Source organism: Oncorhynchus mykiss, chromosome 24 (assembly GCF_057628025.1).
Source record: "Oncorhynchus mykiss isolate SJ-2025 chromosome 24, ASM5762802v1, whole genome shotgun sequence".
NCBI lineage: Eukaryota > Metazoa > Chordata > Actinopteri > Salmoniformes > Salmonidae > Oncorhynchus > Oncorhynchus mykiss.
In genome coordinates, this window is record NC_143045.1 from 4202538 (window position 1) to 4216425 (window position 13888).

The following is a 13888-nucleotide window of genomic DNA, read 5'->3' on the forward strand; positions in this document are numbered from 1 at the left end:
CAAAGCCCCATATACTACCCACCACGGTGACCTGTATGCTCGTTGGCTGGCACTTGCTTCATATTTGTCGCCACACCCACTGGCTCCAGGTCATCTACAAGTCTCTGCTAGGTAAAGCCCCGCCTTATCTCAGCTCACTGGTCACCATAGCAGCACCCACCCGTAGTACGCGCCCCAGCAGATATATCTCACTGGTCACACCCAAAGCCAATTCTTCCTTTGGCCGCCTCTCCTTCCAGTTCTCTGCTGCCAGTGACTGGAACGAACTGCAAAAATCACTAAAGCTGGAGACTCTTACCTCGCTCACCATCTTTAAGTACCAGCTGACAGAGCAGCTCACAGACCACTGCACCTGTACATAGCTCATCTGTAAATAGCCCATCCAATCTACCTCATTCCCATACTGTATTTATTTATTTATCTTGCTCCTTTGCACCCCAGTATCTCTACTTGCACATTCATCTTCTGCACATTCTACCATTCTAGTGTTTAATTGCTATATTGTAATTACTTCGCCACCATGGCCTATTTATTGCCTTACCTCTCTTATCCTACCTCATATGCACATGTTGTATCTAGATTTTTCTACTGTATTATTGATTGTATCTTTGTTTATTCCATGTGTAACTGTTGTTGTACGTGTCAAACTGCTTTGCTTTATCTTGGCCAGGTCGCAGTTGCAAATGAGAACTTTCTCAACTAGCCTACCGGGTTAAATAAAGGTTAGGGGGAAAAAAAGGGCAATGACAACACATTTTCCCCCTCATGAGACTGAAAAGATCCCCAGATCCTCAAAACGTTATACAGCTGCACCAGAGAGCATCCTGACCGGTTGCATCGTCGCCTGGTATGGTAACTGCTCGGCATCTGACCGTAAGGCACTAGAGGGTAGTGCGAACGGCCCAGTATATCACTGGTGCCAAGCTTCCTGACATCCAGGACCTTTATACTAGGTGTGTCAGAGGAAGGCCCCAAAAATGGTCAGACTCCAGTCACCCAAGTCAGACTGTTCTCTCTGCTACTGCATGGCAAGCCGTACCGCAGCGCCAAGTCTAGTACCTAAAGGCTCCTTAACAGCTTCTAGCCCCAAGCAATAAGACTGCTGAACAAATGGCCACCTGTACTATTTACATTGACACCCCCCCCGCCCCGCTCTCTTTTTTTACACTGCTGCAACTGTTTATCCTCTATGCATAGTCACTTTACAAATGACCTCCACTAACCTGTACCCCCGCACATTGACTCAGTACCGGTACCCCCTGTATACAGCTTTGTTATTGTTAAGTAATTTGTGTGTTACTTTCTGATTTTTTTTATTTCTTTTTTACTATAGTTTATTTAGTAAATATTTTCCTAAGTAAGTAAGCATTTCACGGTCAAGTCCACACCTGTTGTATTCTGCGCATGCGACAAATACAATTTGATTTGATTGTGTCCGTGGTTCTAAGTGAAGTGGATTACTACATGTAACCCTCGTACATTAACCGTCTTAATTCCTTCCACACAAAGCACTATCACCTTAACCTCATACAACTCAGAACAGGTTCACATCCCCTACCTCAGAACATAAGACAGCAAAACACTCATTGAGATACACAGTATTCTTATTCTATATCGTCACCAGAGAACATCAAACCAACCTGAAACCAACAAAGGTGATTGTCATTTTGCATAGGCATCTCACTCACTCCATCCTCTCGTCTGGTTCTAATGTCTCAAAGCTCCAGAATTTGTACAATGTAGGTTAGAAACGTCTTGTAACAGGCCTATGAAACACTAACAATGGCCTCCTACAAATACCTATTTTATTAACTTGAGAGTCTCTATAAAACTGTTGTGCTGTGACATTGTCAGATAAAGCCATGCCATTTCCTTCCTCTTATAGAAAACCTTTTTAGGACCATGCCACGTTGACCAATAAATTCCTCTTCTCTACATCGGAATAAATGAAATATGGCCATTGGCTAATTTGCTTAAACATACAAAAAAAAGTATTACTGTAGAGCAATATCATGGAAACACTAGCAGCATTTACTTTGCTTGGTGATTGGATAGTACTTACCAGCGGAATAGCATTGTAGAACAGACTTTCAGACCTACAGTACTTTGTACTAAATATGATGGTCCGTCAAATGAAGTATTTTCAGAAAACTCCCAATCACTTCCATTCAGAATATCCAATAAATCAATGCCGTTCCCAAAGAGTATTTTAAGTGAAACACTCCCAGTCACTTCATTAGTCATTACATGCATTTATTTGAGAGAGGAACAAAAAAAGTTGCCATACATATCTTTGTGATTACCAGCACATTTCAATTAATTTAACAAATAATTAAAAATGACACAAAAAAAAAATGTAAGCATTACAAATAGTGAGGGCAGCACAGCAATGAGGATTTGGGTTGAAAAACAACCTGGTTGACCAGGGGTGAAAGAACAGAGGGATTGAAACAAGGGGCTCTACTCAACCAAAACCTATATCCAGAGGATCCCGCGGTTGAGTCAAACTTGTATTCTTCTTGCACTGTAAGAAAGCAAGTTTTTACCTTACCCTGGAATCTTTTGGATACAAGTTGAATAGGGCCCTTGGTAGCTGGCCCATAGGTTCACAGTGTTGGGCATTCAGGGCTCACATGTCCTCAGTGTTGTTGGGAAGTCCACTCAAACTTTCACCCACCTGTTTGTGTTCAAATCAATGTCCTCCTGGCCTACAAAAGTCTTAAGCAGTAACTGCTGTTGGGTAATACAGTATATCTACATCTAGAAAGGATAAAACCAGCAGCCCCAGCGCCCCCAGGTGGCCATAGCTTAACCTAGCACAGTAGTGTTTAAGATGTGATGTCTCAAAACAGGGAGTCTCTCAGTCAGTGTGTTGTCAGTGATGTCAACCACCACTCACACTGCCCCTCCTTAAGAAAACGTCCTTTTCGTTTATTTTCATAACTACACTCTCCCTCACTATTGCCATAACCGTTGATCCCTCCACCCAGCAGTCTCATTTATCCCCCCCCCCCCTCAAAAAAAACTCAACGTAATAATTTCTCTAATTTGAATCTGAAATATACACCAAAGAGGGGAAATCTTTAAAAGCTAACCCCATGGAAAATAACTAATAAAAAGAGGGAGAGAAGGGGAGAACAATAAATCACACAAAGTAAAAGGCTCATATAAAATAAATACAAACGACTGATTTCTCCAAGCAGCAAAACAAAAGGAGATGAAATTTAAACCTAGCCGAGTCGAAGGCAACATTAATCCTGCGTAGAGCTGGGAAAAGAGATGGCACAGTGTTGTACCAGCAGAAGACTGAAAGAAAGAGGGGAGGACACGAAAGACAAAGTCAGAACTACTTTTTCTTTATACTCCTATCGAGTGTCGCACTACATTTAATCACTCTGGTCGGACAAACATGAACATCTGTCTGGAAAAGAATGTCTGAGATAACTGTCCGGTGGAGGAAAAAAAAGAAGAGAAGACTTACTCTAATGAATGGCATTACTCCATCAAGGCAGACATTTTGTTATCCAACATTTACAGAGGTTTCCAGAAGGCTTTAGATTAGAGTAATTCTGCTATCTGATCCCAAAATAAGTTTTGATTGAGACACTGTGTTTTTGGCAGATGACAGATGGTTTGGATGTTCCAGAGCGTTGCTGGAGAGAGACTGGAGGGGACGATTCCTGAGGGGGACAAAGCCAACGGAAGGAACAGAAAAGAAAGCGGTCACTTTGGCAGAGATCCCTTACGAGGTGGGGTGGGGGAGGGTGGGGGGGGGGCAAATAAAACTAACAAGACAAATACGCACAAAACAAATGCCTTCTCCTGTCACACCTTCCTTGGTTATAAAACCCTCTGTGCCCAACTGTCATTGTCAGAGAATGACACACTAAAAAGCCAGCAGGTCCTCTTGGCTGGGTCCCACACTGTCACACACAGCTGTGCACATTCTCTTTCCTCCAGCAGAGGGCAATAGTAAGGTTGTGTGTCAGTGTGCACGCTCACGACACTATCAAGAACACAGGTCGGGGTGGAGCAGGGGGTGAGCAGTGTGTCCTGTGTCTTGGGGTAGAGCAGTGATTAAGCCCCTCCTTCCCTCTCTACCTCTTTCTCACCCCCCCCCCCCCCCAGCTCCCTGTTACCTGCATGAGTGTGGTTTCCTGATTGACGGAATGTAGTGATAGGCAAAAGGTTAGTGTGACTTTCTTCTTGTTTTTTTATTACTTTCTTTAAAATGTGTGTGTGCGCACTTCGGTTGAAGACGTAGTTAATTCATTACGTGCTGTGATGAAGCTCAATGATTATTGTTGTGTCTTTTTTGATTTTTTTTTAGGTGTATTACTTAGATGACAACTGGTCCTCCGTTGTCATGGCGGTGGTGAGTTGTGGGATTATGACAACGGGAGAAGAAAAAAAAAATTGTAGGAGCAACAAGAGTCACCGAGACACAGACGATACGAGTTCCCGTGTTCCTCTCTCCTACAGAACCACTGCAGAAGAAACAGAAAGGACCAACATTAGAGAACACATTGGCCGACCGACACTATATCAAATAACGACGTCTCATTTTGTGTGCGTTACCGCAAATGTGTCGTTGTAGTTAGTGTAGGTGTACCATGACAGGACTATGGTGCGTCTCTCCCAGTCTCCAGGCTGGCCTCCAGCAACAGCTCCTCCAGATCCTGACCACAGCTCAGCTCTGCCGTCACACTCACTGGAGAATGCACATACACACACTTCGTCAGACTTTGTGTGTGTCCGCAGGTCTATTGTGTGTGTGTACTGTATGCATGTGTCGGTTACAACCCTGTTGTCCCACTACAGACAGGGTGTTCCCTCAGAGCCTGTGACTCACCGTGCTCCATCACACAGCTGCCAGGCCCAGGCTTGGGGCCCTCGGTATCCAGCAGGTGAAGGGCGAACTCTGGCTTCAGGCCGTTGGGCAGGGCCGAGCCCATCATCTCCTCCATGCTCTCCCCCTCGTCTGTGGAGCTCTCGTCTGGGGACTCCTCTGCCTTGGGAGGGGAGCTACGGCCCTCCACCTTCAGAGAAGTGTCTGTCTCGGCTGGAACAGGTGAGGGCTCGGCGGGAAGGGTGGTCTGTGATTGCCCCTCTGGTTGGGGAGGCTGCTGCTGTAGTTGCTCTAGAACAGGACGTTGTTGTTGCTGCTGCTCCACCTGCACAGGAAGTGCCTGTTGTGCTAGTTGCTGCTGCTCCTCCACTGACAGATATAGTTCCTGTTCTGCTTCACTCTCTGTGGCTCCCTGCTCAGAGGGACTCTCTGGCACCACCTGTCGGTGTGCCTGTGGAAGTGTCTCTGCCGGTTCCTGTTCTGGGGGCAGAAGCTCAGAGTCTGGCTGCACTGTTTCAGGCTGTGACTTGAGTGGTGCTGTTAGAAGCAGACCCCCCAGGGGCTTAGTGTTAGTCTGCATCGCTAGCTGAGGCGCTAACGGTTGCTGAACTGTGTCGCTAGCCTGTTCCTGCTGTGGAAGCCGTTCTGACTGCATCTCAACTTCCTCTGTGTTGGTTTGAGACTCTGCCTGTTTACAAATTGTCTCTTCTACTGGGTCCTGACTCGCCTCCTTTTCTACCACCGCCTCCTCTCCTTCCAGCACAGCTTCAGTGGACTGCTGCTCAACAGCAGACTGTTCTAGCCGGGGCTCTGTAGTTGTCTCTACCATCTGCTCTGTCTGTTGGGGTGATGCTAGTGATTGAGTGGCTACATCTTCTGTAGGAAGGGACGGTGTGTGTGACGGCTGGGCTGCTGTTCTTGGTTGCGAACGGTCTAGAACGCCCTCAACTTCCTCCTCTGTGGGTTGGGTTAGGAGGTTGGATGGTAGTTCTAGCGTCTCAGATGGGTCATTAGGAGTCTCTACTACGGCCTCCTCTGAAGAAGGTTCCTCTGGCGCAACAGGACTCTGCTCCGTCTGTTTAGGATCTATTGTCTGTGATTCATCTAAACTCTGGACCAGCTCCTGTGTCGTGGGCATGGTCTGGGGTTGTGTCTGTTCTGTCAGGCTCTGTCTCACCTGTGTCAGTGGCGTGGGCTGGGGTTGTGTCTGTTCTGTCAAGCTCTGTGTCACTTCCTGTGTCAGTGGCGTGGGCGTGGTCTGGGGTTGTGTCTGTTCTGTCAGGCTCTGTCTCACCTGTGTCAGTGGCGTGGGCTGGGGTTGTGTCTGTTCTGTCAAGCTCTGTGTCACTTCCTGTGTCAGTGGCGTGGGCGTGGTCTGGGGTTGTGTCTGTTCTGTCAGGCTCTGTGTCACCTCCTGTGTCAGTGGTGTGGTCTGGGGTTGTGTCTGTTCTGTTCTCACCTCCTCCTGTGAGGGTTGTGAAGGGGGCTGTGGTCGATGTGTGGTTTGCTTCACTAGTGACACCACTGGCTCCTTTGAGGCCTGGGGGTTGGACAGGCCAATCTTCCCCAGAACCTGCTGCTGGTCAGAGGGGCTCTCTACTCTGGTCACCATGAAGATCTTGTGGCCCCTCCCGGGGCTCGACACAGAGATACAGCGGCCCGGCGAAGGGGGTGTACCGGGGGGGCCCGTGGACTCCGTGACGGTGATCCCTGAAATGAAAGCCCCCGTAGCTGGTGGTGTAGAGGGAGCGGTTGGCATCTGTGAGGCACTGAGGGGGTGCTGGTTTGTCGCTGCCCGGAGTGAAGGGCCAGTGTGTTTGGGGACAGGGGAGACGGTGGGCGCTTTAGAGAGAACCACCTCTTCCTCATCATCGTCGTCTGTGTCCGAGTCTGACTCCAACAGCAAAGGCAACACTATTCCCTCAGAGCACACTGCCGATTGGCTGTCAGTCAGGCTCTCAGTGTCTTTTACTCCTTCCTCTCCTCCCTCACACTCACCGTCTTTCCCATCTTTTTCAACATGCTCGCCGGAATCAGCTCCATCCTCCTCTTCGGTTCTGTCCTCGGTTGCTATCTCGGCCATTGAGGCTGAATGCATCTGCTGCTCGGTCTCCTCCTTCTCCTTGGCTAGGATGAAGTTCCGCTTGCAGCCGTTCTGGATCTCAGCCAGCAGGGAACGCTGTGTATCGATGAAGCTCTTCACCTGGGAGACAGAAGGAAAAAACAGAGGGATGAGAACTAGGAGATATCGGGGGTTCATACATTGATGTTCCCCCATCTACGTCAACCTTACTCCCCCCATTCCTGCAAATTAATTTTCCCATTTATTTTCCCTGGACAACACAATTCATCTTGACAATGTATTACAAAAGGGCAATTTGCATACAGTTCCCCCTCCTTTCTGTACTTCTCCCCATCACCTCCCCCTTCCCCCCTCTCTCACAGTCTCTTTCTTGGGCTCTCGGTCCAGGTCGAGGCGTAGGAGGGAGGTGTTGACTTTGAGGGCCAGGGAGAGGGCCATGAGGCCCCCCGTCTTGATCTCATTCTCCCTCAGGTCCAGACGCAGCAGCCGGGGGCTCTCGGCGATGAACTCAGCCACCGCCACGGCACCTGACATACAGTACAGGGGGAGAGGTGGTGGTACAGGGGGAGAGGTGGTGGTACAGGGCTCAGCTCAATGCCTTTTCACACACTAACAGCTCTGTTTACATGCACAATGAGTTGTTTTCAATCAAAATGATTGTAATAGCTGTAAATAGCAAAACAAGGACACACACACACACACCACATGCGTGCACACACACACACACCCTCGCAGGACAGCTTGGTGGACGCCAGGCCCAGCCTGAGCACCGAGCGGTTGGAGATCAGCCCGTCCTTCAGCTTGTGGACCCCCTCGTTCCCCACAGAGTTATGGCCCAGATTTAGGGTCTCCAAACTCTGGGTACAGGGCTAGAGCGAGAGAGAGAGGAACAGGGTTTACACATAGCATAGGACAGTGGGCAGAAAATATACTGTTTTTCAGTGGGTCAGAAGTTCACATACACTAAATTGACTGTGCCTTTAAACAGCTTGGAAAATTCCAGAAAATGATGCCATGGCTTTAGAAGCTTCTGATAGGCTAATTGACATTATTTGAGGCAATTGGAGGTATACCTGTGGATGTATTTCAAGGCCTACCTTCAAACTCAGGGCCTCTTTGCTTGACATCATGGGAAAATCAAAAGAAATCAGCAAAGACCTCAGATTAAAAATTGTAGACCTCCACAAGTCTGGTTCATCCTTGGGAGAAATTTACAAATGCCTGAAGGTACCACGTTTATCTGTACAAACAATAGTACGCAAGTATAAACACCATTGGACCACACATCCGTCATAGCGGTCAATAAGGACACGCGTTCTGTCTCCTAGAGCTTAACGTACTTTGGTGCAAAAAGTGCAAATCAATCCCAGAACAGCAGCAAAGGACCTTGTGAAGATGCTGGAGGAAACGGGTACAAAAGTGTCAATATCTACAGTAAAACAAGTCCTATATCGACATAACCTGAAAGGTCACTCAGCAAGGAAGAAGCCACTGCTCCAAAACCGCCATAAAAAAAGCCAGACTACGGTTTACGACTGCACATGGGGACAAAGATTGTACTTTTTGGAGAAATGTCCTCTGGTCTGATGAAACAAAAATAGAACTGTTTGGCCAAAATGACCATAGTTATGTTTGGAGGAAAAAAGGGGGAGGCTTGCAAGCCGAAGAACACCATCCCAACCGTGAAGCACGGGGGTGGCAGCATTATGTTGTGGGGGTGCTTTGCTGCAGGAGGGCCTGGTGCACTTCACAAAATAGATGACATCATGAGGGAGAAAAATCATGTGGATATATTGAAGCAACATCAGTCAGGAAGTTGAAGCTTGTTTGTAAATCACAAAGCCCTGACCTCAATCCTATAGAACATTTGTGGTCAGAACTGAAAAAGCGTGTACGAGCAAAGGAGGCCTACAAACCTGACTCAGTTACACCAGCTCTGCCAGGAGGAATGGGCCAAAATTCACCCAACTTATTGTGGGAAGCTTGTGGAAGGCTACCCAAAATTTTGACCCAAGTTAAACAATTTAAAAGGGAATGCTACAAAATACTAATTGAGTGTATGTAAACTTCTGACCCACTTTGAATGTGATGAAAGAAATAAAAGCTGAAATAAATCACTACTATTATTCTGACATTTCACATTTTTAAAATAAAGTGGTTATCCTAACTGACGTAATAAGGGCATTTTTACTAGGATTAAATGTCAGGAATTGTGAAAAACTGAATTTAAATGTATTTGGCTAAAGGTGTATGTGTATGTAAACTAGAGTCAGAGTTCAAGTAACAGACATCTCAACATCAACTGTTCAGAAGTGAATCAGGCCTTCATGGCCAAATTGCTGCAAAGAAACCACTACTAAAGGACAACAACAATAAGAGACTTGCTTGGGCCTAGAAACATGAGCAATGGACATTAGACCGGTGAAATTCTGTCCTTGGCCAGATGAGTCCAAATTTGAGATTTTTCATTCCAACCGGTGTGTCTTTGTGAGAAGAGTTGAAGAACGGATGATCTCCGCATGTGTGGTTCCCACCGTGAAGCATGGAAGAGGTGTGATTGTGTGGGGGTGCTTTGCTGGTGACACTGTCAGTGATTTGTTTAGAATTCAAGGCACCCTTCACCAGCATGGCTACCACAGCATTCTGCAGCGATACGTCATCCCATCTGGTTTGCGCTTAGTGGGACTATCATTTGTTTTTCAACAGGACAATGACCCAACACACCTCCAGGCTGTGTAACGGCTATTTGAGCAAGAAGGAGAGTGATGGAGTGCTGCATCAGATGACCAGCCTTGCACAAATCACCCGACCTCAAACAAATTGAGATGGTTTGGGATGAGTTGGACTGCAGGGTGAAAGAAAAGCAGCCAACAAGTGCTCCGCATATGTGGGAACTCATCCAAGACGGTTGGAAAAGCATTCCAGGTGAAGCTGGTTGAGAGAATGCCAATAGTGTGCAAAGCTGTCATCAAGGGGGGCTACTTTGAAGCTAAAATATAAAATATTTTAAACAAATCAACACTTTTTTGGTTACTACATGATTCCATGTGTGTTATTTCATAAATTTGATGTCTTCACTATTATTCTACAATGTAGAAAATAGTAAAATAAAGAAAAACCCTTGAATGAGTAGGTGTTCTAAACCTACATGCACATGTCTCTCTCCCATTATGAGAGTGCAGTGGAGGCAGTCACAGACCTGCCAACTCTGTCCAACTTTTTAGAGTACCACATGCGCGAGCCAAATTGGAGATTCAACTCGCAAATCTAGTGCAAAGGCATTTTAGAAGCATTGCCTCTATAGCTAATAGCGGACACTCATTCATCGGGCAGTCTTCTAAACTCCCGACTTAATGCCAAGATGTTCATATTTATTTTTGATTATACTTTTGTAATGCGGATCATAATTACAGTACAGTCTATCAGGTTGCGTGATCCTCGTAACGTTACGTGGAAAATACAACTAATGAGACGCAGAATTATGTATCATAACCGCACAAATGCGTCAAGTTATTTTTCATATTTGCATTGAATTTCTCTCACTAGCAAATGTGAGTTAACTGCTGGCACTTTAGAGCCCACTGAATGTCCATCTTATGTTCGAAAAGGGATTTGTCCATGTGTTTACGTACAGCTGACAGTCGGCAAACTCAGCATCACAACAAACAGGAGGGGCAGACACGAGGTAGCTACGTCAAATAATGATGTATTAATCTCCATGTCCATTGACACAAACTCCGTACATGTCTGTGTTGCAGCTCAAGAATCGGGATGTTAGATTTACTCAGTGGATTTATTAATTATTAAAATGTTTTAAAAAACTACAAATAAATCAAGCCCTATTAATTTCTGCGTACTTTTAACTTGGATCTCATACCTGCGTACATGGACAGAGAATTGCGTAGTTGCTACGCAAAATGCGTGCATGCTGGCAGGTCTGCAGTCATGGGATTTCTTGCATGAGTGTTAGAGGAATGTCCAGAGCGTGTCTTCTGCACCACTGGACCCAGTCCCTGATGGGAATGCTAGCTGACAGGCCTCTCTGAAGACCCGGAATCTTGTGTCTACGTGCCAACATTCCCAGAAGGCCTCAGTATTCCCAACACTCCCCCACACTCCTCAATCTAAAAAGGACATCATTCTAGTAGCTGCTGCCTTAAATTTCTATATTTTGATATGGTGAGGTAGGAAGTATCAGTCGTACCAAACCTGTCCATCTGGAGGTCCAACTAACCTTCATGCCAACTGGATAATATACAGTATAAACACAAGTACTGATGCACCGATATGACATTTTTGGCCGATACCGATATCCAATATTTTCCTTTTAAGCATTCTAGTACAGTTAAATAGTTAACACACACACGCCACTACAATCCCTGGTTCAAATCCAGGCTATCACATCCGGCCGTGATTGGGAGTCCCATAGGGCGGCGCACAATTGGCCCATAGTCATCTGTAAATGGTAAATAATTTAGTCTTAACGGATTTGCCTAGTTAAATAAATGTTACACACACACACACACACACCGACCAAAAATTTATTTTGTTGGCATTTACCTATGTCCCCATTACCAGTAAAACATAATCAAAACCTATTTCTTTCACTTACTTGCTGTGCTGTTTCGTCATTTCATTCTTAACCAGGATTTCTATGGAACGCCATTTGGGTCTTTGCGTGTCAAATAACACTATTTGACGTGTCAAATAACACAACAATCTGTTTCAGTAACTATATAGCTAGGTGTAATCTAAAATAACCATCATTTATAAGACCGTTCTTATTTGGGGGTCGGACCCATCTATGTGAAGCTAGCCATAATAAGGATTAGCCGCAAGTCGACTTTGCAGTTAGCCTTCAAAATAAAAGTATGGCATAATTATACCATCTGTATTCATTTGCATCACTGTAAATTACATACTTTTATTTTGAAGGCAAAATTGCACTATTGTGCCTAATCCTTATTGTGGCTAGCTTCACAACACATAACCCGGTCTGGTTGAGCCTCACTAGCCAGATGGCTGTTTACAACGTTAGCTTTGGACAACAGGGTTAAGTAGCTGGCTAACTATTTATTTATTTTCATGAACTGCAGTTCAATTTCAATAGGCGAACAACAAGTGGTAACCTATCTAATACTTACTAGGATTCCTAAATCATTGCTAAGAATAATTAAAATGACTGTAGTTTCTACTGGTCATTGTTTTCAGGCTGGTTGTATGTGTGCTAGCAAGGTACCAAGCTAAAGCTAGCTACCCCAGAAGTTGCGGTCGAACAAATTATGCTTCATTACCAACGCGGTATTGTAAACACATCGTTCGTGACCGGTGTTTGCAGACTTTGTGTATAGCCTTGACAGTGCTACTGTATCTTTTTTTGACATGCAAAGACCCAAACGGCGTTCCATAGTATGTATGTCGTGAAGCTAATGGCAGTGACGCTATTACTGTGCAACTCCGGTAGAGCAACATCTGAAAACATAGCGTACTTGGTAGTGTGTACCGGTGCTCGACCAGTCGGCGAAAGCCATCACCCACGACAGAACGGTCAACTGTCAAGGGCAATGAATTCCATTATCTTGGCTTTAATGGATTTCGCCTTTGAGTTGTCTCGCTGAAATGTTCTTACTCTTTGAAATGACTGCTCCAGCCACACAGCAGATATTGTGTGGGCTAGGTCAGGAATGCTGTGTTGCACTTGTAGCGCAACATTTTACGTGGCGTTATTACGTCATGCACCTAGGTTATATAGGTATGCACCGTAGCTTTGACATCGGGATTTAACGTCAGCGTTAAACTCGACACCAGGCCGATACCGATGTTGGCATTTTTAGCTAATGTCGGCCGATATATCGTGTATCCCTAATCACAATATCATCCACCCAGTCTGAAAAACACGCTCCCTCAGGCCTGCTAGTCCTCCACAAGTTCAAAACATGACCTTTCTCTATGATAAAAGGACTGTTGGGAGCAGCACTAGTACGTGCATGAGCCACCATCCCACTGACTGACAGGCCTAGATATAGACATCACTACCATGCCTAATTCAAGGCCCAGCTTTTAAAGCTGAGCCCAGCTTCTCTGTCTTGACAGGACAAGCCAAGAGACAGGCTGGGCGGGGGAGATAGCAGTGGGAGGGAAAGGGCACACCAAAGAGTTACATTGCACTGCTATTGACATCACTGAAAGCAAAACCTGCCTGACTGACCGTCAGTCACATTAGCCATATGGGTGGGATTCTTTACAGTTCATTTAACTGTATAGCTTGCCTCGGCCGTGTTATGAACTTCATGCACAGAATGGTGTCCAATGTAACTGCAAACGCATGTCTATGGTTCTGCAGGGAACCCATAGAGATTCATAGTCTGTTTTATATGGGGGACATGTGAGGCAGGCTCCAGACACACACAGAACTGTTTAATCAGCAGAGTCCAGGGAGCACATGCAAACCACAGTTTCCTCAACCCTAATGACTGTATTACATTTGTATGTGTGTGCACGCACATGAGCAAGATGCTTCGCATTTCACTGTACTTGTGTATGTGACATTAAAACGTCTTATATTTTTGTTGTGTGTGTGTGTTTACCAGTGCAGCTGCGAGGTAGCCCATGCCATTGTGCGTTAGCTGGTTGTTCCAGAGCACCAGAGTGACCAGGCCTTTCCTCTGTTCCTTCAGGCCTTCACAGACATAGGCCAGACCTGTACACCACACAGAGGGAGAGGTAGAGAGAGGTTAGGGCTAGACCTGTAGACCTGACCTTTTGGACTACGAGACGGAAAACTCAACACTGGGTTACAAGGTTGTCATGATGTGGCAGAAAAGGTGTGTGAGAGATCGACAGACAAGAAACAGAGAAAATGAGAGCGAGAGAGAAAGAGTGAGAAATGTTCAGACAGGGTGAGAAAGGGAGCGAGAGAGAGGACTGGACGAGAAACAGAGTGAAGAGGTTGGTGA

General features: G+C 45.8%; 1 protein-coding gene across 3 annotated transcripts in view; it reads right to left on the reverse strand.

Annotated features, from left to right (window-relative positions):
- Positions 1-2236: 2236 nt before the first annotated feature.
- Positions 2237-13888, reverse strand: part of LOC110503507 (protein phosphatase 1 regulatory subunit 37) — a 56624-nt gene continuing 44972 nt past the window's right edge. For 2 of the 3 annotated variants that reach the window (XM_021581846.3, XM_021581847.3), the window contains 6 exons: positions 13520-13632; positions 7660-7801; positions 7293-7459; positions 4853-7052; positions 4613-4711; positions 2237-4487 (listed from right to left, as the gene is read on the reverse strand). In XM_021581846.3, the coding sequence (XP_021437521.3) occupies positions 4623-4711; positions 4853-7052; positions 7293-7459; positions 7660-7801; positions 13520-13632 (2711 nt within the window). In that variant the 3' untranslated portion in view covers positions 2237-4487; positions 4613-4622. Of the gene's footprint in view, positions 4488-4578; positions 4712-4852; positions 7053-7292; positions 7460-7659; positions 7802-13519; positions 13633-13888 lie in introns of all 3 variants that reach the window. The other variant, XM_021581848.3, reaches the window with a different exon arrangement.